We start from the raw sequence: 25,756 nt of genomic DNA on the forward strand, positions 1-25,756 counted from the left end.
ACGGATCTCAATTTGACTTTATATGTAGTTTGCGTTCCCAGTTATCAGCTGTCGGCGGCGCTGCTGTGGCTTGGCGCTTATGTAGGGGGCGCTCTGTCCCAACACTCTATGGTGCTGAGACCTGTGGGAAAAGTTACACTTCCGGTTGAGTGGTCTGTGTCGGCGGATGTGGATGAGATTTGTTGGAACTCATTTATTATCGGCGCTTTCAGATTCTCGATAATGTAAGTATAATGTTAGCATTACTGTGTGTTCAAGGGGCACCGTGCTCCCCGCAAGCACTGAGTGCAGGACGCACAGTGTGAGTGTAGTTGGGGGATTTGCGGGTCCCAGCATGTAATTGTGTCATCAGAGCAATGTAACACAACGTGGCCTGCATTTACTCTTTGATTAGTGCTTACCTAAATAATTATAATCCTATATCTGAGCTGCAGCCTTTCATCAGCCTCGCCTGTACTGAGACTGCTTACTCAGACTTCACTGACTGCTGTGTGCATTAGAAGCTGCAGCAAGGCACCAAGCAGGTTCCAGGGAATGCTGGGTAAGCAGTTGTTTGAGCAGACTCCTAGGCTCACTGCTTGGGGATCACCTTAGTGAAAATTGGAGCTCTCTACATTACCCAGAAGGAAACATTTATTTATTTACTAGAAATTCTAGGAGCTAATTGTTATCTGTCAGCTTTGGTGTCAAAATACAAAAATCATTCTGAAATAATATTTGTCTGCAAGATTTGTTTTATCTGTGAGTGAAAGATGACGAGGCTCGAAAAGATCTGGTAAAGCTCCTGATATGGCTGGCCATTTCTAATAATACACCAACCATGCCTATGGCATGCACTATTCTTTTACACTGAAGAGAATATTTCCAGTTTTTGGACAATCTGTATATAAAAAAAGTCTCTGCCCTGTTACCAGCAATCAGGAATTGTAGTCTGAGCTGTCTGCAATTCATTCCTGCTTATTATTGTTTTTTCTGGATTGTCACCTCAGACAGATCATCAAATCTTTTATTCCTGTGCCTGCATGTTCCCCTGAAGTCTTAGTACTACAATACATTGGTTACATGATCTCAGATCTGCCGTGTGTTTGTGTATGTATATGTGTGTATATATGTGTGTTTGTGTATGTATGCCTGTGTGTGTGTGTGTGTTTTTATATATATATATATATATATATATATATATATATATATATATATATATACACACACACATACATTAGTGTTTTCCCAAGACCCTACGTGCGTGCCTACGTTCCATTCATTCCTGGCACCGGGTATTCCCAGACAGGCAAAAAGCAACCTTCTTGCATTTTTACTTTTTTTATTAGTGTGGTTTCACTTGACGTTTTTTATGCTTTGACAAAATGTAGAGATGATGCTAATGCAAACATAAGTCATTGTTAGAAATGAAATATTTCTTTCTGTAAAACCTAATAAAAAATGTCAATTTTTGTTCCTAAAGCTTAATCAGGGACAAGAGAAATGTCTTCAGACAGTAAGAAAAGAAAGCCAAAAGTTATTAGGAGTGAAGAGGGAAAACGAAACCGCCATGAAGAGCAGGTAATGTAGTAAAACATTTTTAAATATGTCAGTAAAACTTTTTTACATCTAAAGTACAATGTGAGGCCAATAAGAAATATTAATCAACTCAATAAACAGGTTGTAGGATCATTAAACTGACCCTCGTCCTATAATTTTTCCCTCTTGCATTGGAAATAAGTCTTTATGTTTATGAGATGACGAGTTTTGGAGTTAAAGTTGCCTGCCTTCTGCAATTGTCTGCTCTTGCTTTGTGCTTTGCTAGACCGGTCCCATTCAGCCACACCAAATGCCTCACTGCCCTGCCCATCTGACCATTTTTGTCATCCCCTTCTGTGCAAGTCTATGGTGCCTTAATCTGTACAAGGGCCCATTCACAATCGCAAAGCAGAGTCCTGGGGGCTGTGGAAGCAAGGAAGTTTATTCTTCTACCCCAAATAATCAACTCCTCAGAGAGAAGCTATTAAATCCTGCAGTTTAAAGTGTGGCTCACTGCAAGGGCAAGAATTTATGGCCAGAGTTTCCCTTGGAAGCGTGTATTTTAACCTAATATATACACACATATTTTTTGCTTTGATAAAGGAGGGACGATACTATAGTGAAGAGGCTGAGCTAGACCTGCGTGACCCAAAAGAAGACTACCAGCTGTACAAAGAAACCTGTGAAGAACTACAGAGACTTATGGCTGAAATACAGGACCTTAAGAGCAAGGGTAGCAAAGATGCGGTAAGTGTTTGTCAAGCATCAGATTAAACGAATGGACCTGTAGGTGTGGTGATGTTTAGCCATAATACACAGCATAATCGTACCAACACCTCTTACCGGGGGAGGTTATGACATGGACTTGTTTTGCAGTCACAGAACCTGGGGAATTTTTAAGTTGTCCATTAACTCCCCTTTTGTACCAAAATATTTTGGAGGCAAATGTGAGACCATCTGTGCAACAGCTTAAGCTAGGTCTAAATTGGGTCATGCAGCAGGCACTGATCCCAAGCCCATCAGCAAATCTACAACAGAATTGCTGAAAAGGAAAAGAATAAAAATGTTGCAATGGCTTAGTCAGAGTCTGAACTTTAAACTGCTAAAAATGCTGAACCTTAAGAGAACTGTGCATAAATGAATGCCTGTAACCTCAATGAACTGAAGCAATTTTGTAAAAGAGCATGCGACACAATGATGTGAGAGACTGATAAAGCATAAAAAACTTACAAATGATTGCTGCTAAAAGTGATTTTATAAACTCTTGAATCATGGGGTGTACTTAATTTGTCACACCTTGGCTTCTTTTTTGTTAAATAAGGACATAGTGGAATCTGTTGTGTTAAAAAAAAAAATTAAGAACCAGATGATTTTTTATGACGTCTTGTTATGGTATAACTGTTGTGTGAAATATAGGGTACATTGCAATACCTTCAAAACAAATGTGTTATTCTCTACCTATATTGTTGTGGCTTCTATAAATGTCTGACAGAAATAAACATTTTTTGCCCCCTGTAATCCTGAGGGGATATACACCCCCATTATTTGACCCAATGACCATTGGTGGTAAAAAGAAAAGGGAAAGAAAACCCAATATTTTAGTTGTCATTACAGTTAGAGCTGTGGGTAAATTCTCCAAGGGGGATTCTTATTTCTTTGACAACTCTCTTACATCCTTAGTAATAGAAATGAAGGTTAATCACTGTAACAAAAATGTAGTATAGGTTTTAACCCTTTTCTGCACTACTAAAAACTAAACCATTTGGGTTTTACATATTTTGATCTTATCCAATCTATAGTCTGCAGAAATTGAAGAGAGACGAATCCAGAGCTGTGTGCACTTCATGACACTAAAGAAACTGAATCGTTTGGCTCACATCAGACTAAAGAAAGCCAGAGACCAAACCCATGAGGTATGTGGCACACATGAACTTTTCTATACCAATTATCTTGAGTTTGGGTTATTTATGTTTGTGTTCTTTTTCAGGCAAAGCAGAAAGTGGATGCATACCATCTACAGTTACAGAACCTCTTGTATGAAGTTATGCACCTTCAAAAGGAAATCACTAAATGCTTGGAGTTCAAGTAAGGCAGTGCTAGCTTATAAGCCAATTTGAATGTTTTTGTTTTATATTTTTTAACTATAGTTTGGGTTGAAAATTAGCAGTTTTTTTAAATATCTTAGGCATAAAGCAATGGTGAAACTTGTGGTATCAAAGTGTTTTAAATTTTGTAGCCTTGTTAGTACCAGAGGGTTTCATATTCATGGCCACTGGATGGTGAATCAAGGAAAATATTAAGCAGTCTGGTGACACGGGGCACTACAATGAAAAAACAAATGTGTCCATTTTCTGACTATGCTGTGTGACAAAATTGTGCTGCATAGGGTAAACAGCATTACATATTTTGATTGGTGAACCATTCACAGAGATTTTTATGTATAAGTTAGCTGTTTACCTGGAACAACACTTTATATTTATAAAACAGGGAATCTGTCATTACCGCAAACATTCCCTAGTAGGGAACAATTACTGCCAATAAAATACAAGGCGCTGGAAGATTCCCACTAGAGAATGTTTGAGGGAATGTCAGATTCCCTGTTTATATATGGAGTCCTTGTGTTTCTCATTATTGCGTTTTTTGAAATAGCCTTATGGACTTTAACATCTGAAAATAGTATTGCTATAAGAAATCTTGTTAGGTTTTAGGGTATCAAAATGAAATATCTTATACATGGCCTGTTTCATCTCCATACAATGGAACATTAACTTTTTTTTTTCTTCTTCTTAACTTTTCTACAGATCTAAGCATGAAGAAATTGACCTGGTAAGTGTAGAAGAGTTTTACCGTGAGGCTCCATCAGCGATCAGCAAGCCAGACATAACTTCTGCTGATGCCCATCAACAGACGTTAGCTCGTTTGGATTGGGAACTTGAGCAAAGGAAAAGGTTAGCCACATCTATAATGGAGTTAATTCTGTCCTTTCTTCACTGGTTTACTTTACTTAATCTTACAAAAGATTTTTTTTTCTTTTTTCGATAATTTAGATTTAGAAGTCTGTCTGACCTATATGTTCTGACAATGCCTGTTGCGGGGGGGTAATATTTCTTTGCACTCCCTGCTCGGTGTGTTTGTGTGTGGGGAAAAACACGGAAGATTTTCGCCCGATAATTGGCCGATGCCGATTATCAGGCGATAAAAATCTGCCGTGTGTACGTAGCTTAACAGGAACAGTAAATATCATTTCCTAGTGGAGTTGTATCAGATCCATGCGTCCTTGTAAATGATGTGTTATCTAAACAGTCTGTGTACTTTGTTAGACTGGCAGAGAAATACAAGGAAAGTTTGGCAAGTAAGGAGAAAATTCTAAAAGAGATAGAAGTGAAGAAGGAATATCTAAACAGTCTGCAGCCACAGCTTCACAACATTATGCAGGTAATATTCTGTAACAAATAAGGACTTTTATTGAAACCATTGTTTATGTATGAGGTTGTGCTGTAAGGGATATAAAGTTATTAGTTCCTAGTTAAATTGTGCTGATGTCTTCACTTCAATTTTTATGTTGCACATAGTTGTTTATGTCTTTATATAATTAGAAAAAGATCTATTTCACTTTTTTTATGGCTTCAGCAAAAACAAAAAAATCCAGTTCTGTTTCCTCTGAGCAAAAAAACTGTAACTCTAAATCATAGAGGAGTGCTTTTTCTTTACATTCCTGCTAAAAATGGCCTAATTCACTGACCCAAAACTAGTATACAGTGCAGGAGCTGTAAGGTAATCACGTCAGCAATCAGGGCAATTTTCTTTACGCTTTACAAGTCAATGCTTTTATTTCTCATTGCTACAACTACACTTTTTCATTGCCTTTTTTTACACATGCCTGTACTGTATTGTACTTAGATTTAGTAAAATCTGGATTTTCATTTTTTTTTTTTTTTTAATTTTACTTTTACTCTAGAATTTAACGTGAAAAATAAAGATGTCTAAAGGTTTTACTAAAAAAAAATAAATGAAAAATGCTAATTATTCCATCCCCAGGCCTCACTCCCAGTGCAAGAATATTTGTCAATGCCATTCGATTGCATGCATAAACAGTATGAGATAGCACGCCATCTTCCAGCACCTTTGTATGTACTGTTCGTCCAGGCCAGTGCCTACAGTCAGGCATGTGGTGAGTATCTTCATCATTCTCTTAATTTTGCCGGTTACTTGATAACATGCCTTTGGCAGATATGTATTGCTGATTTCTGAGAACCATTTCTAAAGGTCGTGATGAGTTGTTCTGTTTTGGGTCATATTCAGCAAAGCTCCATTACATATCGTCATATCTGGTTTGTATTCAGGCTTGTATGTGCCAGGGCCTCCACCATTCACACTGGTCAGTGTTCAAGCAACTTTGTAAGTAAAATAAAAAAGCAAATAAATTGCTGTGAGGCACATAGTTCAGACTCGCTGGCCAGTTAAATTGTGCAGAAGGTGCCAGCACATAGCTGCAGCAGCTTTCCAAGTGCTACTCCATACCCTACTGCTATGTAGTTTTGATAAGCAAAGCTCCAGCAGTTTATTAATTTACCTATTATACAGTCTATTACTGATGTGACAGCACATCATAGTTTTAGGCTTGTAGGAATGTGGGTAAGCTAGGAGGTGGCTCACATTCAGGCATATTACCAAGCTTCCAAAATATATCTACAACTTAGTTCCTGAACTTGAATACATGGCATCCAATTTCTTTTTTTTAGATGAATCAAGTTCAGAATACACATTTACAGTTAGCTCATAAAGATAAATTACGGTTTTAAAACCGAACTCCGTTCAGACTCCAGTGAAAAAATGTCCAATATGCTCTGTGGGTGGATATTCATTGTCCTAATGTCCATTCATTGTGCTAATGCAGGACTCTTGGTCCTGTATTGTATACGGCGATGACAGTATGCCAGCAATAATGAGTATTTCAGCTTTATTTCATTAAAATGTTTGCTTTATGCCTGTGCCCGACATTTTTTTTTTTTTTAAGAAAAAGAAATTGTCCTTTAGAAGCTCATTGTCTTCAGGCACAGCACCATCCATACATACCAGTATTCCCCTTATTACTTACATATTTCCCTGTTTGTAGCCAGGATATCACTGTATTGTTTTCATTTCCATTCTTCTACATGTTCTCTTTTTCTTTCTTACTCTCTATTCATGTCTTTTTCTTTCTTCATGTATTTTCTCTTCCAAATGTCAGCCCACATGAAGAGTTACTCCCAGCCCTATAGGCAGGGTGAGTATACATCTTCTGCTCGCATCCACGCTATCATTTTTTTTTTTTTTTTTTTTTATTATGTTTACAGTTGTGTGATGCTGGTTTTGTGTACTTTTTAGCTTTGTTGCTGGTGGCTTGCTTCCCTTTTGGTTCTGTAGCAAGTGTTAAAGTTTGCCTTGCTTCAAATGGAAAAAAATGAGACCTTCCTGATTTACTTTCCTTGAGCTTTGGGTACAAAGGGCTAAACGCATTATTGTTGTCTTTAAGTGTTTGGGATTTTTTTATTTTGTATTCATGTGGTCTTTTTTTTTCCTGCCGCAATTGAAATATTGTAATATAATTATTGTATAGAGTAATCTTAATATTATTATTATATTTTTTTTTTTTTTTGCATGATTCGATTTTTTATATTTGTCACTCTAGACTAATTCAGTGACCATTCATAGACAAAATAATAGGAACATTATAATAAATATTCACTTTGGTTATTTTCATTTTCTGCCCTTGCTGCTTTATAAGCCTAGCAATTCACACACATCCCTCTGTATGACTTAAAGATCTAAATATTTGTTATCCCATTTGCAGTGCTTTCATTTATGTGCTGCTGATAATAAACCTGTCAACAAGCAGTTAACTGTCAGTGAGGAAGAGATTTAATTGCCTGGTTGCCCCTTTCCTAATGCACATCTAACTCAGAGCTTAGTTACCAGTAAATCGGCACTCCAGATGGCATCCAGGAATCCTTATCTTTGGTTTAGTACTCAGACATTTACACTTTACAGAAGCCCATGAATTGTTTTTCAGAAGTTTACTTGCTTCTGTTTTCCTGTTTCGGTTTTAAATAATCATTTAATCTTTTTTTATGTTATGTTGCAGACAAGAAGCTCTTGGTCAGCATTGAAGGGAATGTCGATGAGGCAAAGGCTTTGTTTAAACCTCCAGAAGATTCACAAGGTAGTTTTCCTAAACTATTTTATATTATAATAAAGAATATTTCCTAAGATACAAAGTGCTACATTTTCTTTGAATTTTTCTTGTTTATCTTGATCTTTATCTTTGTGTCTTGTTCAAAGAAAAGCATATGTAAAGAGTGATGATTTAAGTTAGAGGAAACCTCCCAAACCTTACCCTTAATGCTATGTTCAGACTGGGGTTGAGGTTTGGTTAACGCTTCATGTCAGTGACCAGCTCCCTTGGCGGAGACACAAGTTGCTTCTACCCACAGCAATGAATGGCTGGTGTGGCAGCTGGGAAGTTTTTACTGCGTATGTTTCTGAAGGAGAGATTTTCCCTCGCCTAATGTCTCAATTACTGTAACTGTAAATAGGAGAAAATCTCTCTAATGGACATACAACAGCACTAGAAAACATTTTGGTAGTTGAGGAAAGATTAGAGCTGCCGTCAGGGTGTTATTGGGATAAGGAGTAAGTACAAATCTCCCCAGCAAGAATACACAAACAATAAAACCGTGGCAGAGATTCTAACCTTACTCCTATTCTATGTAAAAGGCTAAAGGTGGTCTTTGTGCTTTATAAAACAACCAAGTAGGTAGTCTGCTGTACTTGAAAGAACTAAGTAATTTTCTAAAAACAAGTTAGCTAGAAAAAACTCTTAAGTGGACAGAGCAGTGTTCAGTGTTAGGTTGAATTTTTGAGGTGTACAAATGTCTTGTTCTTGCAGTGATTATATTGTTTGCTTCATGTGTATTTTCAGATGATGAAAGTGATTCTGATGCTGAAGAGGAGCAGACAACGGTGAGTTTATGTGAAGCCGAGGGTAGCATATATCAGATCTTGCCTAATATTTTCAAAAGGGTTCATTTAGATTGCACACAACTTTTCATAGGTGTCAGTTCAGAAAGCAGGGAGCTTTTCTGTAAGGGTACGTCTAGTGTGAAGCTAAACTCCAATTTCTTGTATGCATGCTGTCTGAACACTTGTCCCTATTAGTGTTGGATGCAAGCTATGTCCTCAGCAGGTAGATTAGATCTCTTTGAGGGATAAAAAATGCCAGCATTTGTTGACTTTTTTTTTCACTGTGGAAAACAGCTCAAAGGTCAGAGTGCCTGGACACTGGTATTTCCGAGAGTATTCTGTGGTCTTTTTATATGGGATAAAATTTCTAAATCTTTTAGGGCATTTGCAAAGTTGCTGTAGCAAATCAAAATGGCAATGGGAAGATTTGTTCTTTGGCTACTATAGTGAACTGAATTGTCTTGATCCTATATTGCCTTTTCTTTTTCATCGTGCAGAAGCGGAGGCGTCCGACACTTGGGGTACAGCTGGATGATAAGAGAAAAGAGATGCTGAAAAAACATCCTTTGTCTGTGTCCCTTGTAGTTAAATGTAAAGGTAAATATCTGTTCTTATGGTAAATAATTTGGATGACATGAGCATATATTTGTCATATGTCATTCTATTTTTTTTTTCTCAGATGGCAGCTCTCTGAATCTGGCCTTCTACTTTCTTATGAACCTCAACATACTCACTGTGAAGATCAAGGTTACAACGGCATCTGAGTTGTCCAGTGCAATTAGTGCAGGGTAAGGTGGAATAGTTATATAGCAATATATCAAGTCTTTAACATTATAATAATGGGCAAACAGCTTACTGTGCTTCATTGGTAATATCCTCTCACATTTCTTAACTTCACTAGTGATCTTTTAAACCCTGACTCGGTACTAAACTGCCTGTATCCTGGGGACGATGGAAAGAAAACCCCAAACCCAGCTAACAGATACCAGTTTGATAAAGTGGGGTGAGTTACTACATGTACATTTTGTATAATTTGAAATAATAGTAAGCTGTGTTTTTTGGAACCCAGATAATTTTTTTCTACAAATTTTAATATTTTAGCATCCTGGATTTGAGTGACTATATTTCAGAGCTTGGCCACCCTTACTTATGGGTGCAGGCAATGGGTGGACTGCATTTTCCAACAGATCATCCTCAGGTAAACCTAAATATTTATTGTGCTTGTGCCTGCGACTCTCCCTTGCAAAATAATTGGGCTGTGCAGGGAATCAAACCTAATGTCTTATGGATAGTTGTACGGTTTGCTTACCTTGTCTCCAAACTTTATCATTATTGACTTTTGTGAAGGTTTTGTAACCTATGACATACTAGAAATAAATGTCTGTTCTGTCCTTGCAGCCTGCAGTGGTAGCAGACAATACGCTAAGTGCCAGTCACATGGAGAAGACCATTCACTTGTTGAGGTCCCGTCTACAATCTCGGCTGTCTCTTCACAAACAGTTTTCATCTCTCGGTATGTGTCAGTACACATTTTTATGTGCAGCATTTACCTATTATCAGATGTCACTTGTCATGTTTTTTTATTTATTTATTTTTTCCATTTTAAAGAACATGGTGTCATTCCCATTTCTGGAGATTGCCAGAACCTTTTTCCTGCTAAGGTTGTTTCACGGTTAACAAAGTGGAACATGATCACCTATGAGGATTATGTGGTGAGTGAAGAATATCTTTATTGACCTCATGTTTAAAGTGTGCTATAGAGTATCTGGAGTTCTGGAGATAAAAGAATTTTAAAACTGCGTTGCCTAAAATGTAGGCACTTTATTAATAAGTTTAAATAATAAGAGCACATTTTCTGTGTTGATAAATTGCAGGTGTTTTGATTAGGATTTCAAAAGAGTTAAAGGTTTTGGGGAACAAAGTATACTGTAGAATGCAGAGCATACTGAATGTTCTGCTTTATTTGATTTAAAGTTGAGAATTTTTTTTAAATGTTACAAATAAATAAAAAAACATGAATTTAGAGTATATTAGGTCCATGAGGGGTATTCCTAACTAGCTAAATAAATTATTGTTCTCTCAATTACAGATGCTCCCTTTCACAAAAGACGTGGTGGAGGCAGGACTAGCGCTGGATACTCATCTTTATTATTCTTTCATGATTGAGAGAGGGACAGGTATGAACTGGGGATATATAGATTCATTTATTTGTTATATACAAATGTTGGTTAAGTACAACTGTTTGCTTCTTCAATCACTTTGGCTGCTGTCTGGTACGAATTTGATGGAAATTATAGGAGTCTTGGCATGCCTTCAATGTTCATGAGTAAATTTTAGACAATAGTTTACCATCAAATTTGACTGCTTTTCCATTGTCTTCCTTTCTTCATTTTCGTCAGTGTGTAGGTATTTTTTATGTTCAATATGCATACTTTATAATAAGCTTGCAAAGCCATTCGCAGTAAGTTTAGGTGCTAATACTACTGATAGTTTATTTTTTTTTTTCTGTGCAAGACCCCTTGTTCTTAGGATGGTACTTTTATTTACTTTAACATTTCACGTTATATATCCTATTTCATTACTCTTTTTCCTGAATAAGGGAAAGTTTCTAAGCAAAATGAATGCCATTCTTTCATGAATGTACTCTACTGCAAAGTTTTTAATGCCATAATTACAAGTTTATTAAGAATACTGATTTTTCTTCTTTCTTTTGTTACCAGCCAAACTTCAAGGAACAGTAATTCTTAATCCTGGCTATTGCTCAGTTCCCCCATTGTTTAGTCTTTGCCTAAACTGGAAAGGAGAACGCAGTTCCAGAAATGATGAAAATATCCGGGTAAGTGTTGACAGAGAAATAAGCTTAACCATCAGAACCGCATGTAGTGGCATAATATTCTGGGTATATTTGTGGGATGATACAGGGTGTAGTATTTCATAGTCTTTTCCAACATCCCCGCAGGTTATGGAGAGTGAGATCAATGTCTACTATAAGGAGCTGTGCGGTCCTGCTCCTGGATTCCAACTGCTAACTAATCAGCTGCAGAGACTGTGCATGCTGCTAGATGTCTATCTAGAGACAGAATGCCATGATAACAGTGTGGAGGGACCACACGAATTTCCTCCAGAGAAGATATGTCTTCGTTTAGTCAGGTAAATTATTTGGAAAAAAAATGCTCAATGTTTTACACTTAAAGCAGAACTTTTTTAACCAATGCACACAAGTAATTGCCACCATACAGTACAGCTCCCACTGTGCCCCCCTCCTGGCTAATTCTAAACCACCTTCTGTGTGGAGTGGGAAAGGCAAGTATGTGGCCATAAACAAGCTGTAGCCCCCATATCTGGAGAGATGAAAGCACAGCAGGAACTGTATTGTATGGCTGCAGAAATCTGGGTGTTTATTAGTATATAAGTATGAAAACGGTGAAGTTAGTTGATGATTTAAACCTCAGAGGAAGTAACTTTATTGATCAAGTAATTCTTTATAAAATTAATATACTAAGCCACTCGTTGTGGGCAGATTTAATTTGGTCATCCAGGTTTTTGCCCCACTGTGGCAAAAATTCCCCCCCACTGTGTTTGTTCTAAAAGCTCTTTGTGAATATGTAAAGGATGCAAACGGTATCCAGGTTTTCTGATGTTCACCCTTTTTTAGTAATGTGTTTAATTGTTATATTGATCCTATAATACTACAGAGAGAAATACATTGCTGACATACACATCACTCTTGATCTGTGTACATAATCCATGTCGCTGCCTCAGAATATTTTGAAGCAATTGGATCATCATGACAGGATTGACAGAAAAGGTTTTCTTGGAACAATTTGAATTAATTGTCAGTATAGACATGTTGATTTAGGATGATGCTATGAGTATGCCCTTTAGTAAGTAATTCGTGAAGATAGTTTGTTAATAAATTAATGCGGTTTCATTTTATTTTCCCAGTAGACAAATATTATAAAAAACATTTTTAAAAAACTTACTTTTCACAGGGATTAATCCCTACGCCTTTTATGCAGTAATTTAACTTAGTGTAATCATGTTTATTTTACAATCTAAAATGCAAAAGTTCTATCAAAAGTGATATTTCAGTTACAGCTGAATAAATTAGTTGTTCCTAGATGTTTATCTCTTAAAAAATCTGCAAGAAAAACTTACGTTTCCACCCACCTTGGGGGAATTAGCAGTCTTATTTTGGGTGTCCTCTTTTTTTCATTTTACCTTTTTTACTAACAGAAATTGGGGCTCTTGCCACCATTGTCCTCTTGAGTCTTTCCTAATCTTTAAAATTTGTAATATTAATGTTGGATAAACAGACCCTTTATTTAAATAATTCATTCCTAATGCTTGTCTGTTCTGTGTACTGCCTATTTCAATTGTATATCAAATATCTCTGTCACAGGGGGCCAAGCCGTACAAAGCCTTTCAAGTATAACTACCCTCAAGGATTTTTCAGCCATCGCTAATTCTTCAGATCCTTCCAAAGGCAACCTTGGTGCTTGCACAGCATTTCCCACCAGCAATTTGTGTTCTAAATGTCTTCCATGTAATAGAATAAAGTAAATGTGTTATGTATTTGATTTTTTTTGCATTGTTTGCATTTATTATTTCATTATCATTTCCAGTGTTTAGCTCAATATCGCATGATATGTCTATTTGTGTGTGGAACCCTTAAGACACAGTATAATGTGGGAGTGTTTATTACTCTCTAAGCCCTAACCACTTTATCAGTAATCAAAAAATTGATAGAAAAATGGATAAACAGTTGGAAGAAACACTATATCCTTTTTGAAATGGAATCTTTATCTTTGGGCAAACAAGAATCTTCAGCTTAAGTCTATGGACACAGCGCAAAACATTTTTGATGCAAGAATGAGGTAGTTGAATTTACAAGGTAAACCAATGTGGTAACCAATGTGGTGAGGTATGTTCCCCTAACCAAGGTATGTAGAATGAATAATACAGGTAGTCCCCGGGTTACATACGGGATAGGGGGCTGTAGGTTTGTTCTTAAGTTGAATTTGTATGTAGGTTGGAACAGGTACATTATTTTAATAAATGCAAATAGGACCGATGTTTGTCTCAACATATTATTAGGCAGCATGGTGTCAGTTACTGTATAAAATCCTCACAGTGAGTTAGTCACAAACAAGGAAAAAAAAAAAAAACTTTATGGAGCCTAGACATTCATTAAGTTCTGGAGCAAGCTGTGCTTTGATATGCAAAAAGGAACAAAAATAAACAACTGCAGAGTTTGTCTTGGACACTAAAGACTTACAAGATGCTACGGATCAATCAGTTCAGCTCTTAAGATCACCCACAACCTCAGCTGTGTTTAGCAAAAGATTTCTTCTGCAAGTCATTGAAACCACCCCTCTCCAAGTCTCCGTGCTGCACAGGAGAGAGCAGGGAGGCCCTGTTCGTATCTAGGAGTCTTCCATATGTTGGATGTCCTTAACCCAGAGACTACCTGTATATGAAATCATTTAAAAACTATCTTCTCCATTAATTTCAGTAGGATAAAAATTATTACATAGTGCTCAAAATATACAAATATAATAGCCCAATAACCAATAGACCAATGTTACTGCTGCCCAAGAAAAAACGGCCATAACACAAAAGGATGACTTTTTTTTTTTTTTTTGTCGGGTGCCACCATCTTTAGCATCCTTCTTTTGGCTATGCCACCTGATCTTGCACTGCGCAGGCACAAGATCGGGTGACATAGCTTGCTCTGTAAAAGGGGAAATAGAGTGCTGATCTCACTGCGCATGCATCTCTTTCCACTTGGTGTAGGAAATGTCCCTTGCCTGAGATCGGGCATGTACAGAAGGAGCAGCCAAGAGCCTCCCTGGGATGTGTGATGTAGGTATCTCAGGAGACTCTGCACCCCCCTTTAGTCTTGATTGCCGCAGAAAGGAGAGGGGCTTCACCCTTTTTTTTTGTTTCTTTTCTAAAATAAAAAATACAACTCTTTTATATAAAGTAAACATTTTAGTTTAGGTCTTTTTTAACTTACAGCCTTTTAGGTTTTTGTAGTATATATGGGGAAATATTTTTGTCTGATGCGCAGTGCTTTAAGTGGTGCTCTAAGTACTGAAGGGCAAAGTTAGTTGTTTTTCCAGTAAAGTGTTCCCATTCATGTAATAATTTTCAGTCTCTACTTGAAACTTTTTATATAATAAAATGTGGCGCATTCATTTAGTTAAGGCTTTATATACAGTAGTAAAAGGTATTATGAAACCATAGAAGGTCTGGTAAATTTGTCTCCCTTTTTTTAATTCTTTATAACCTTACGTCTACATTCATCATTAGGAAACACACATTTTTAACATGTTTGAAAGAATTTATTAGTACATAACTATATATTGCACAAATTGAAAAGCAAGTTTTTCAGGGCTGGAATAGTGCATCATAAACTACGCAGACTGAAACTTTAGCATACGTCATTATCCATTTCTACGCAGACTGAAACTTTAGCATACATCATTATCCATTTCTACGCAGACTGAAACTTTAGCATGCATCATTATCCATTTTAACACCCTATCCATGGCCAATCTGTACCTGTTCTTTCGACTTGCTTCCTATGGAATCAACCTGAGCTGAATCTAATATGTATTTTCCCAGCAAGTGACATTGATACAGCATTGATTAATACATAAAAAATATTTGGAAGTGTAATAGAGCATTGAGTTCCAGGTAAAACTGGTTCTGCTGCAGTGCATCTACCAGATAGGACAAAGTTCATGTATGTTTAATGTGACTGTCTGCCTCAGTATTGGTTGCTGTATATGGCTGTTTGATCACTCCTGCTTTACTTCCCTGATTTTTTCTTTTTTTGAATTACATTCATTATTATGCTGAGAAGATATCTTCAGTAGAAGAACCTTCTGATTTGTGGGTCTGCAAGTGTTTGTTTTCATTTCTTCTGCATCTTCATATAGGAAGACTTTGATGGACTATACTCAAACACACATGGCTTTCATACTTTGGATAATTACTGCTAGTTAAGGCTTCATAAAACTCAGTTCTTTACCCTGTCTCTTTATTTTGCCAGTTTGGCATATTATGTCAAGTGTTTAGTTCTTTAACATTATCGTGGTTATGGTAATTTATTTATTCTTCACTTATTAGGAATGTCTCACTTTTAATTATATATTAAACATAGCCTAGTACATAGTATTCTTGAAAATGCTGGAAAACATTATTCTGAAAATTCTTGTTCATTTTAAAATGTTATCAGAAATGTAAACTTCAGCAGATAATGCAACTGCTTCTTTTTTATTAATATATTTTGGCAAAGCAAATATGTACAGAATAGAATGTATAGTCATCTGACTCAGGATTCTGTTAATTTTTACAGGGTCCTATAGAAGAATTCATAAGAATCATGACACCACACAGTGTCTTAAAATGTGTCCCTATTAATCAACCAAGGTGAAAATTAACTTATTTTTAAATATAGGATCTTACATCTCTATTTTTGGGCGATTTTACATTGTGTGATATGGGAGCTACATCAATTATTAGGGCTTTTAAACCTTGTTAACTGGATCTGACCGTAATTTCTCTATGGCTATGCATGGCAACATTTTTAAGAGAAGTATTCTTTTAGTAATGTGTATATAAATCCTACACGTTTAAATCAGTAACTTACCATCTAAATTACTCTGTCACTTCTCATTGGGGCAAAGTCTTCTGATCTCCGTTTTGCTTTTGGCTTTCCTTTTCCACTTTATCATATTATTGTATTGGGTTTAACATGTTATTGCCAAAATTTCCACATTTTCCTATAATTTCCAAAATTATACCTACATTCTATAATCATAGCTATCATTGCAAGTGGAATAGATAATGCAATATCATATTGCCATTGCCCCCCCTTTTGCCACCCTTGGTATATACCTCATAAGCATATTCTACGTGATTGGTAGCACATAAGTGTTGCAGTTTCATAAGAATAGGTTTGAACCACTGAACTAGAACAACCTGCAGAGCTATCATTGCTCCTGATCACTCTAGTATGCAGTTAGTTTATTGTTTATTCTGCTCATGAGAACAACAGTGGGGTTCACCATGTCAAGGCATAGTCTCTGTGGTTGACAGTTTCAGAGTATAATTCTTGGATCTCCAGTGATCTTTGGTGGATCCATCTGTTTGGTTTAGTCTTTAATAAGCTAGTTTACTTATCACCTTTCTTCTCTACCTGGGTTGATTCACTCTCTACTTGATCTGTACCAGAAGACTTTTCACTTTTCTCTACTTTAATTTTTATATCTTCAGATTTTTTAATTGGTTCATTTGGCTTGGATGATGTTTCCGTTTTTTGTGATGATTTATCTTTTACATCAGATGGACCCTTTTCTTCAGTTTTAGCTGGCATTTTTTCTTCTGCTTTTGCAGGTGATTTCTCGTCTTCTTTAGTTGGCTTCTTTGTATCTTTTTCTTCTACTTTAAGAGGTTTCTTTTCTTCCTCTTTAACTGGTTTCTTTTCATCTTTCTTGGCTGGCTGCTGTTCATCTTCTTTTGTTGCTTTTTTCTCTTCTACCTTAGCTTTCTTTTCCTCTAAACTAGCTGGTTTCTTCTCTTCAATCTTGGTTGCTTTCTTTTCATCCTCTTTGGTTTGTTCCTTTCCCTCTGCTTTGGTTGGCTTCTCCTCTGCTTTTGCTGGCTTCTTTTCATCCTCCTTGACTGGTTGTTTTTCTTCTCCCTTAGCTGACTTTGTATCATCTTTAACCAGTTGTTTTTCCTCTGTCTTGGCTGGTTTCTTTTCATCTGCCTTAGTTGACTGATTTTCATCCCCCTTTATTGGTTGCTTTTCCTCCACTTTAGCAGGCTTCTTCTCCTCTGGTTTTGCAGGTGTCTTTTCCTCTACTTTGGCTGGTTTCTTCTCCTCTGCCGTGGCTGACTTCTTCTCTTCCTCCTTAACTGTCTGCTTTACCTCAACCTCTGCTGGTTTCTTTTCTTCCTTCTTAGCTTGTTCCTTTTCTTTTTCTTGAGTGGATTTCTTTTCATCCTTACTAACTGGCTTCTTTTCTTCTACTTTTATTGGTTGTTTTTCATCTTCGGCTGCCTGTTTTTCCTCTGCCTTAGCTGGTTTCTTTTCATCTTTTGTAGGTTGCTTTTCCTCTACTGTACTTGCCTTTTTGTCTTCTTCCTTAGTAATTTGCTTTTCTTCCACCTTTGCTGTTTTTTTCTCCTCTGCTGCAACTGGTTTCTTTTCTTCTGCTTTGGTCCTTGGCTTTTCCTCTGCTTTATCTGGTGTCTTCTCCTTTGCTGCTGGTTTTATTTCGTCCTCTTTAGTGGGTGGCTTTTCCTCTGCCTTAACTGGCTTCTTTTCCTCTACTACAGTTTTCTTCTCTTCTTCCTTAGAAGGTTGTTTTACCTTTTCTTCTGATGGTTTCTTTTTTTCGTCCTTTTCAGGTTCCCTTTCTTCTAGTTTGGATGGTTTCTTATCTTCTACCTTATCTGACTTCTTTTCATCTTCTTTGGCAGGCTTCATTTCTTCTGCTTTTGTTGGTGTCTTCTCTGGTTTTTTATCTTCATTTTTATCTGCAGCTTTAGCTGGTGGCTTTTTTTCTTCATCTTTATCTGCAGCTTTAGCTGGTTTCGTTTCTATCTCCAAAGCGGGTTTCTTTTCTTTTTCTGCAGAAGGCTTCTTTTCCTCTTCCTTAGTTGGTTTCTGGTCTTCTACTTTTGTAGTTTTTGTATCCTCTTCATTACCTGTTTTTTTTTCTTCTGTCTTCTTTTCATCCTTAACGGTTTTCTTTTCATCTTCCTTGGCAAGTTTTTCCTTTTCCTTGGTTGGTTCATTTTCCTTTATTTCCTCTTTTTTAGTAGGCTCTTCTTTTTTTACTGTCTCATGTTTCTCTTCTTTCTTTACATGTTGCTTATCTTTGTCATTTGATTCATCTTGTTCTTGTTTTTGCACTTGTCCATTCTCATTCTTTCCTGATTTTCCTTGGTCTTCCTTTTTTGAATCTTTATCATTTGTTTCTTTATCCTTTAATATTATTTCAGTTTCTTTTATCTTGCTTGGTTCCTGAATTCCAGGTTTCTTTTTTTCTTCGTTTTCTGCATCACCCTCACCTGATTCACTCTCTTTCTCCTCTGTACCCTCTTCTGATTTACTGTCTTCATGTTCTCCTTCTTTCTCTTCTGGTTCAGGTGTCTCCTCACCAGTTTCAGGTTTCTTTGAGGGTGATGTGATTACTTCTTCTTCGGTTACCTCCTCAGTGACATGAGTTTCTTCTGTCTGCTTCTCTACTATTACAGTTTCTTTATCTGATTTCTCTACAATCTTAATCTTTTCTTCTTTTTTCACTTTAATATGCTTTGGAGTACTTGGGATTCTTGGAGGTCTGTCATCAATTGGAAAATGATCAAAACTTGTTCCAATGCGACATTCCTCTCCTTCCAGTAGTTTTCTAGGAATAAGAACAATAACAGCAATTAAGGTTTTGTTATAATTGGCATTCATCAAAGTTAGGATATTATTGACCAGACATAAAGACTTTTTTGAGTTAACCTGCAATTATAGCTCCAAATTATGAATGCAGATACCTGAAATGCAAATTTTTGTGATACCTACATATGTTATATTCAGTTTATGAAGTTGTTTTCCATTTTAAATGAATAGTTTTCTACCTGTTTTTTTTTCCTTTTGCATTTCCTTGTCAATATAATTCTGTGTTCCTGATGTAGAAATACTAGAGTGCAGTGGAGTTCAGATATATTTGACAAATGCTTTCCAGAAAGTGGAGCTTGGACTTTTGACATAATTTTACATGGAAGCTCTGACTATCACAGACAAAATATGGCAAAGAAGGGCGGACTTTACCACCAGGGTTACAAATAAAGTGGGGCCCTTCTACACTCCAACTAATGTCCAGTCTTTAAAATACTTTAAGTAGAGTTCCACTTCAATCCTCATTCATAAAACGATAGCAATAGTGACCATGTATTTGTCCCATTTATGAAATGAAGTTGTTGATTTATAAATAAATAAAAAAACTAAACATAAATGCACTGTCCTTCCTAGAGACCTTTTACTGGCCACTTTTCAGTCTGCACTCCACCCCCTCCCCACATTTACGCGCACACACAGAAAACAAATTGAGCTAATAGCAGGGCAAAACAAGACATGGTGGAAAACCAATGGTCATAAAGGCCACAGTCAAACAGACAAATTGTCAGGGGAGAAAAAAAAATGAATGGATTGTTAAGTACAACAGAAATCACAGGCACAGGAGACAAGCAGAGGTCTTTTCCAAACTCTCGTTCTGAGTAGGTCTAAATAGCTTTCCTGCATGTGAGCTCAGAGAAAGTACATCAGCAGCTATTTGTACTAAGTACCAGCAAGAAGTGTGAGAACATCTTAATATGATTGATGATGAGACTAGAAGAGATACAAGATTTTTGGGCAGATAGGGGTTGAACGGATATATAGAAATCAAGCATAGGATCCAAATAACGGATTGATCCTTCAGATACTCAGTTGTACCATGAAAAGCTGCAGACAGTGGCATGGGTTGGTGTAATTAGAAGTAGAGCTTAATTTCTCAGAGGCTCCAGCAACAAATTAGTGAGGAGCACTGTAGTAACATCATCAAATTTATTTCAAAGTTTGAGACAAGAAGTCAGAGGAAGCAAAGCCTTAGACCACAGATTGCAGATCTATCACTATGTGGTGGTACACTTGCAAAACTGGAAGTGCACTGCTAATTTTCAGGAGGAATTCCAATCAGAAGGTCTATTTAGAGTTCTGCTTAGCCACAAATAACATTTCTAAATGTTCCTTTTAGTAACATATAATGTAACATATAACATAGAACTTTCAGAAATAGATGGGGAAATATGTTTTTATTATAAATATATTGTTAACATAACTTAATCATCATTTTTACCTGTAGGCTGCAATCTCTATATCTAAGGCCATTTTAACATTTAGCAAATCTTGATATTCCCGAATCTGAGCAGCCATTTCCCATTTAGTGTTTCTTAGCTCATTTTCCAGTTGATGAAAAGTTTCCTGGTTCAAACAAAAAGAGGTTAAAGCAATATTTAGAAAACCATAACACACAAATAGTTTCATGATTGGATAGATAGAAATTGTAGTCGATCAGTGTAGTTAGTAGGTTACTCTTGGTATTTGCTTTTAGACTGTATTTGATTTTGTACATTCTTCAACCTTGTAGCATAATTCCTATATAATTTTTTGACTCGGTTTGCTATCACCATCTCTACAGATCAGAATTTCCCAGGACTTAATACTATTTGGTTTTATAAAGTCTTCACCAGCACATCCCAAAGATTCTCAATGGATTAAGGTTAAGGTCTGGACTCTGCAGTGATCAAACCATGTATGAAAAATGATGTTACATGCTCCCTGAACTATTTCTTTCACAATTTAAGCACAATGAATCCTGGTAATGTCATCTTGGGATACGCTTGTGCCATCAGAAAGGAATAATCCATGAATGTAAAAACCTGGTCGATCTTATAGTCAAGTGACCTATAGACATAACACTACCTCCACAGTCCTGGGGACTATATATATAAATATATATATATATTTATATATATAAATATATATATATTTATATATTTATATTAAAAAAACAAAACAATAAGGTAAAAAGAAATGCAAATACTTGTCTGTTGCTTTTAAATCTAATTACGCATAATAATTGCTGAAAGGAACAAAATAGAAAGTCTGTGTTCTAACACTGTGCTACCTGGTAAGATGCCATTTCTGCCTGGTGGCGATCCTCTAGATCCATACATTGACGTTCCAGGGATTGTTGGGATCCCTTAAGAATCTCAAATTGAGTGATCTGGCTCTGTAGCTGATGACGATAGTTGGTGATCTCTTCATTAGCAGAGCGGATGGCGTGAGTATTGACATTGGAAGCCTCATTCAGTTTCTCCAGTTTCACTGTAAATAGTGCATTAGTATTATGAGATATAGAAATACAAAACATATATTTATACATAGAATGGCAACAGTACTTTTTGTCATCTAGTGATTGTATTTATAACATGGAAAAAAACAACAATGAGTAATAGAATAAGTGTAATATCTAACCATCAACTACTTTGAGTTGTTCCCTTTTGATCAGTTAAGTAAACTATTTAAAGTATTTTGTTATATTGGACTGGTCTGTATTCACATTTCAAATATTCTCATTTTTAAAGGTTTATTATATATATTTATTTTCTATTTGATGGTATATGACCACATCATGAACTAAACAATATTACAGAAAGTAAAAGAAAAAAGGGTGAGGCACCTGATCATACCATGAAGCACCAATAATACTGAGTGTGCTATAAAAAGAAATCTGTTCCAGAGGTACCAATAATAGCAGAGCTCTCTGAAATTTACAAGGTTGGGTGGAGTTAGGAGACTAACCAATCTGCTGCTATGGTCAGTAGTATACCCTTAAGAATTTTTGCTGAATCATATCTGCTGTCCGTGTCAGCAAAATGAGATGTAACAATACCTCCCAAATTTATTAGTAATTCTATCCATCGGTCAATTTTAATGTACATGAAGGAAACTTCCAAGTTATTTCCAAATTATATTCTAAAAAGACAGTTTTCATGCAGCTTCCTTTTCTAAGTATCAGACCCATTTGGTATTGGTATCTTGCAGACTCCAAACCCAATTTATTGGTGCCACACCTACTATTCTAACTTGCTGCTAAATTACATTCCAGAGAGAAATATATTTTGGGTCAGTTTTAATAAAGTAGATTTAAATCATACAGGATCTGACCATCGAGGCCTGGATTCACTCTTTATACCACACATACTTCTGGTATCATCACAGCATTTACCTTTTATTTTTAGATTTATGATCTTTTTTTTTTCACTAACATTGTTTAAGTTACGCCTGGTGTCTCTCTTAATGAATGCAACCTTTCACAAGGTACCTGAATATCTATGACATATCCATGTAACGTGCAATATAAATGATGTATGACCCTGAATGAGAGTATAAAGGTAATTAATGCTTTGCAATTTTAGTACTAATGTACATTTTTTTTTGTTTTAAAAACAGTTTATAGGAGAAAGCAGGTCAGAGAAAAGTTTGCAGTATATTTCCACAATCATTACTGCTCTAACCAATGCTGTGGTAAATGACTGAATGATCCGTTCGTAGCCAGTGTGGGATGCTGCATTGCAGAACTGTTTCCTATGGATATCACTAGCATTTCAAGGTAAATCTTACTGATATATTTGCACATTATAAATAGCAATGAGCCACTTTTAGCTTGCTATTAATATTTTTGCAGTTAGCAGGTTTATGGATGCGAAAGGTTGCATGAATTACAGGATGAGCTGATTCATTCTGTGATGCAGGACTATCACCTTCTTCCTATTAATGCATTAGAAATGATGGAGGGGAGGGGGAGGCATCAATATAGATCCTAACCATGACTCAAGAATTTCATGTGCAAAAAAAGTAACCTCTGCATAGCCTGAAGGCAGCAACCCATTTATTGTGTGTGCTAGTTTTCATCGCTACTAAAAGAAGGTTTTACATCACAGATGCAGTTTATATAGACAAGATATAGGTGAATTTGCCACTAACCTTTTTAGGAACCACGTTGGAAGTTTTGAACTGATTTTTGACTGGATAGAATAGGAAGGAATATTCAGATGTTATACTTAGTAAAAGCTCTTTCTCCAACCTGTACTGCTAAAATGACTTGCATTTTGAGATACACAAGAAAGCCAAATTGGTTTTTAAACTGTACAAGATTGCTTAGGCTATGCTTGGCTCCTGCACACTTACCTTTAAACCATTCTTGAGTTTGCAAGTTGTTTCTGCCTATTTGTCCCTCTAGCTGGGCTCTGATCTCTTTCAGGGCAGATGTCAGATCCAGACCTGGCAGTTCTTCTAATTGTTGTGTTGTGATTTGGCTACTTTGTATCTGGCCAAGCAGGTCCTCAACATCTTCCTGGTGACATTTACATAGATGGGTGACCTCATCTTGCAAAGCTTGCACCTTTCTTCCAATCTGCTCACTATCTAGGCTGCAGTCTTGGAGGTACTGCCTCAGGGCCCTCTCAGATGCCAAGGCTTCCTCTTTCAGTCTTTCTTCTTCTTGAGTTTTCATCCTCACCAACTCAATATCCTCACTTAGCCGATCTTTTTCCAGCTGTTCTTGACTATTTTCAGAGTTGATTTTCAGGAGCTGGTTACGCATATCCCGAATCTCTTTTTCATATAACTGCCCGATGGCAGAGACACCAGCCTGCTGTTTTCTAAGTTCACTGGCTTCTTTTTGTAAACTTTGATTTTGTTCTTCCAGTCTCCGCACCTTCTCTATATAACCAGCAAACCTGTCATTAAGCCCCTGCAAGGCCTCTTTTTCATCCCTTGGCCCATTTGAGGGCTCAGGACTTTCACTGTAGGAAAGGGCACTTCGTCGACTTCTAGAATGGGACTGAAAGCTGCTACTACCACTGTGGGTTAGGGAGACAGAGCTTGACCGAAGGTAGGCATCTCCTGGGGGTCTGCGATAAGTGACAGGACCCATAGAGCGTTCCATGCCAAAGCTGAGCATGATGAGTTTTTGGAAATTGAAGAAGGTCAATCAAGGAAAATACCAATAGTAAAAAAAATGTCAAAAGAGAGAAAACCAGGAAGATGAAAATTCAGAGGTAAAGGTAAATGAACAACCATAGGGTGAAAAAGCTGCACCGATGTAAGAAGCAGTCCTGGCTCTAATGCACACTCACAGTAAGGGAGATGCAGGGCACTGCGGCAGATAGAGGACAGCATCAGCTTTTATACTGCAGCAAACTTCTCAACTCAGCAAAGCAGAGACACCACCCCTGCATCACACTCATCTTACACGCTGACTCCGAGCACAGCATCCCAGATTGACATGAGAGCACAGGCACAGCTCTAGATACAACCTTGTGCATAAAGGGTGCAAAAATGGAGCAAGGGATTGCTGATTTTTATGTTACATAAAATCTAAGATTGCTGGTGCAATATTTTATATTATGCTGCACTTAATGCTTTCTTCTACATTAGAAACAGAAAAGAAAACACAGAAATGATAGAAACAATGATACAGATGACCTGAGCATATGTAATAGGGAGCAAATAATTATATAATAACAGCCAGTTTTCAAGTATCATTGCTCAACTGGTTGATAGGGGTTTCTACAAACTTCCTTCTACTCTTTACAGTATTTAGCAAGCCAAAACTATAAATAAATGTCTGTAGTCTTACAAGAAATATAGGCTGTATGAGAACTTTATTTTCTCCTGCTGCAGTGGAACTAAAAATCCCAGCATTTCTTGCCACCACTCTCAAACTGAGGACTATCTGCTGTTTAAGTGGAGTATATACCCTAAAACATTCATAATATTGGTTTTCTTTGTTGCCTCTGTCCCCTGTTCAATTAGGCCCATTTTATCTCCTGATGGCATTTTTCTTCTGATATCACTTATAGATCTCGGATTAATAATATGAGTCTATTTAATGCATTAATACATCCATACATTTAATGCAGTTCTATTGTCCCTGGCACATTTGTCTGCATTTCTGCACATTGGCATTAAATAAACATTTAAAAAGACTTGCACTTTGTATTATGGCAAACTGGCAGCTGTATAATTATAATGAAGTTGTACCTCCAGCCTTTTTATACATCCTGATTCTATGCCCTTAAAAAATTGATAAGAATCGATGAACAGAGGCTTTTCTAATGTCTTCTTATAGCTGGAGGAGGCTGTGTCAGAACCCAGAGAGGTGGACAAAAGTCAAATTTATTTAATATAAATGTTCATTTAACTTGTAAATGAAATTGAAAAAGGGTTTTTTTACATGATTAGATGACAGAAATCTGATAATCAACTCCTAGCATTTTTTAAGCCAGGCAAAGGCCCGACTGTAAAATTCACATATATTATAACAGTAAAATTCATCTTGGCATTCAATAGCTGCCTTTGCTTGGCTTCATGGTAAATATTCCACTTTTCCTACTGTTGGCCTGTATTCACTGACAAGTCAATGGGTGAAACAACTCTATAGTGTTTTTCTTGTGCTTGTTAGATGTGTGGACTGCATTGCCCAATCATTTATTTCACTTTCAGAAGGTCTTTTTGTTTTTATTTTTCATGATCTCCTTCTAGCTTCTGAAATACTTTATGAAAATTTAAAACATGCCAGACAACACAGCACAAACGAGCAATTAGCGTTCTAAT

General features: G+C 36.6%; 2 protein-coding genes across 3 annotated transcripts; one reads left to right on the top strand and one right to left on the bottom strand.

The window, feature by feature from the left end:
- The first annotated feature begins 111 nt into the window (after window positions 1-111).
- THOC5 (THO complex subunit 5) lies at window positions 112-13,100 on the top strand. 2 transcript variants are annotated; one of them, XM_072415290.1, is made up of 21 exons: window positions 112-224; window positions 1,463-1,560; window positions 2,122-2,265; window positions 3,318-3,431; window positions 3,506-3,603; window positions 4,320-4,466; window positions 4,839-4,953; window positions 5,557-5,689; window positions 6,749-6,784; window positions 7,643-7,720; window positions 8,480-8,520; window positions 9,018-9,117; window positions 9,200-9,308; window positions 9,422-9,523; window positions 9,622-9,718; window positions 9,919-10,033; window positions 10,129-10,232; window positions 10,610-10,697; window positions 11,241-11,356; window positions 11,480-11,670; window positions 12,923-13,100. In XM_072415290.1, the coding sequence occupies exons 2-21, from the start codon at window positions 1,483-1,485 to the stop codon at window positions 12,984-12,986; spliced, it is 2,070 nt and encodes a 689-aa protein (XP_072271391.1). In that variant the 5' UTR covers window positions 112-224; window positions 1,463-1,482; the 3' UTR covers window positions 12,987-13,100. The 2 variants fall into 2 exon arrangements, with proteins under 2 accessions (XP_072271391.1, XP_072271394.1); XM_072415293.1 differs by lacking the exon at window positions 6,749-6,784.
- Window positions 13,101-16,576: 3,476 nt separating this feature from the next.
- NEFH (neurofilament heavy chain) lies at window positions 16,577-24,241 on the bottom strand. Its single transcript, XM_072415295.1, has 4 exons — window positions 23,327-24,241; window positions 21,261-21,460; window positions 20,430-20,554; window positions 16,577-18,950 (listed from the first exon to the last, which is right to left on the bottom strand). Exons 1-4 carry the CDS (start codon window positions 24,099-24,101, stop codon window positions 16,706-16,708), a joined length of 3,345 nt encoding a protein of 1,114 aa, XP_072271396.1. The 5' UTR covers window positions 24,102-24,241; the 3' UTR covers window positions 16,577-16,705.
- Window positions 24,242-25,756: the final 1,515 nt, after the last annotated feature.

Source organism: Pyxicephalus adspersus, chromosome 6 (assembly GCF_032062135.1).
Source record: "Pyxicephalus adspersus chromosome 6, UCB_Pads_2.0, whole genome shotgun sequence".
Lineage (NCBI taxonomy): Eukaryota > Metazoa > Chordata > Amphibia > Anura > Pyxicephalidae > Pyxicephalus > Pyxicephalus adspersus.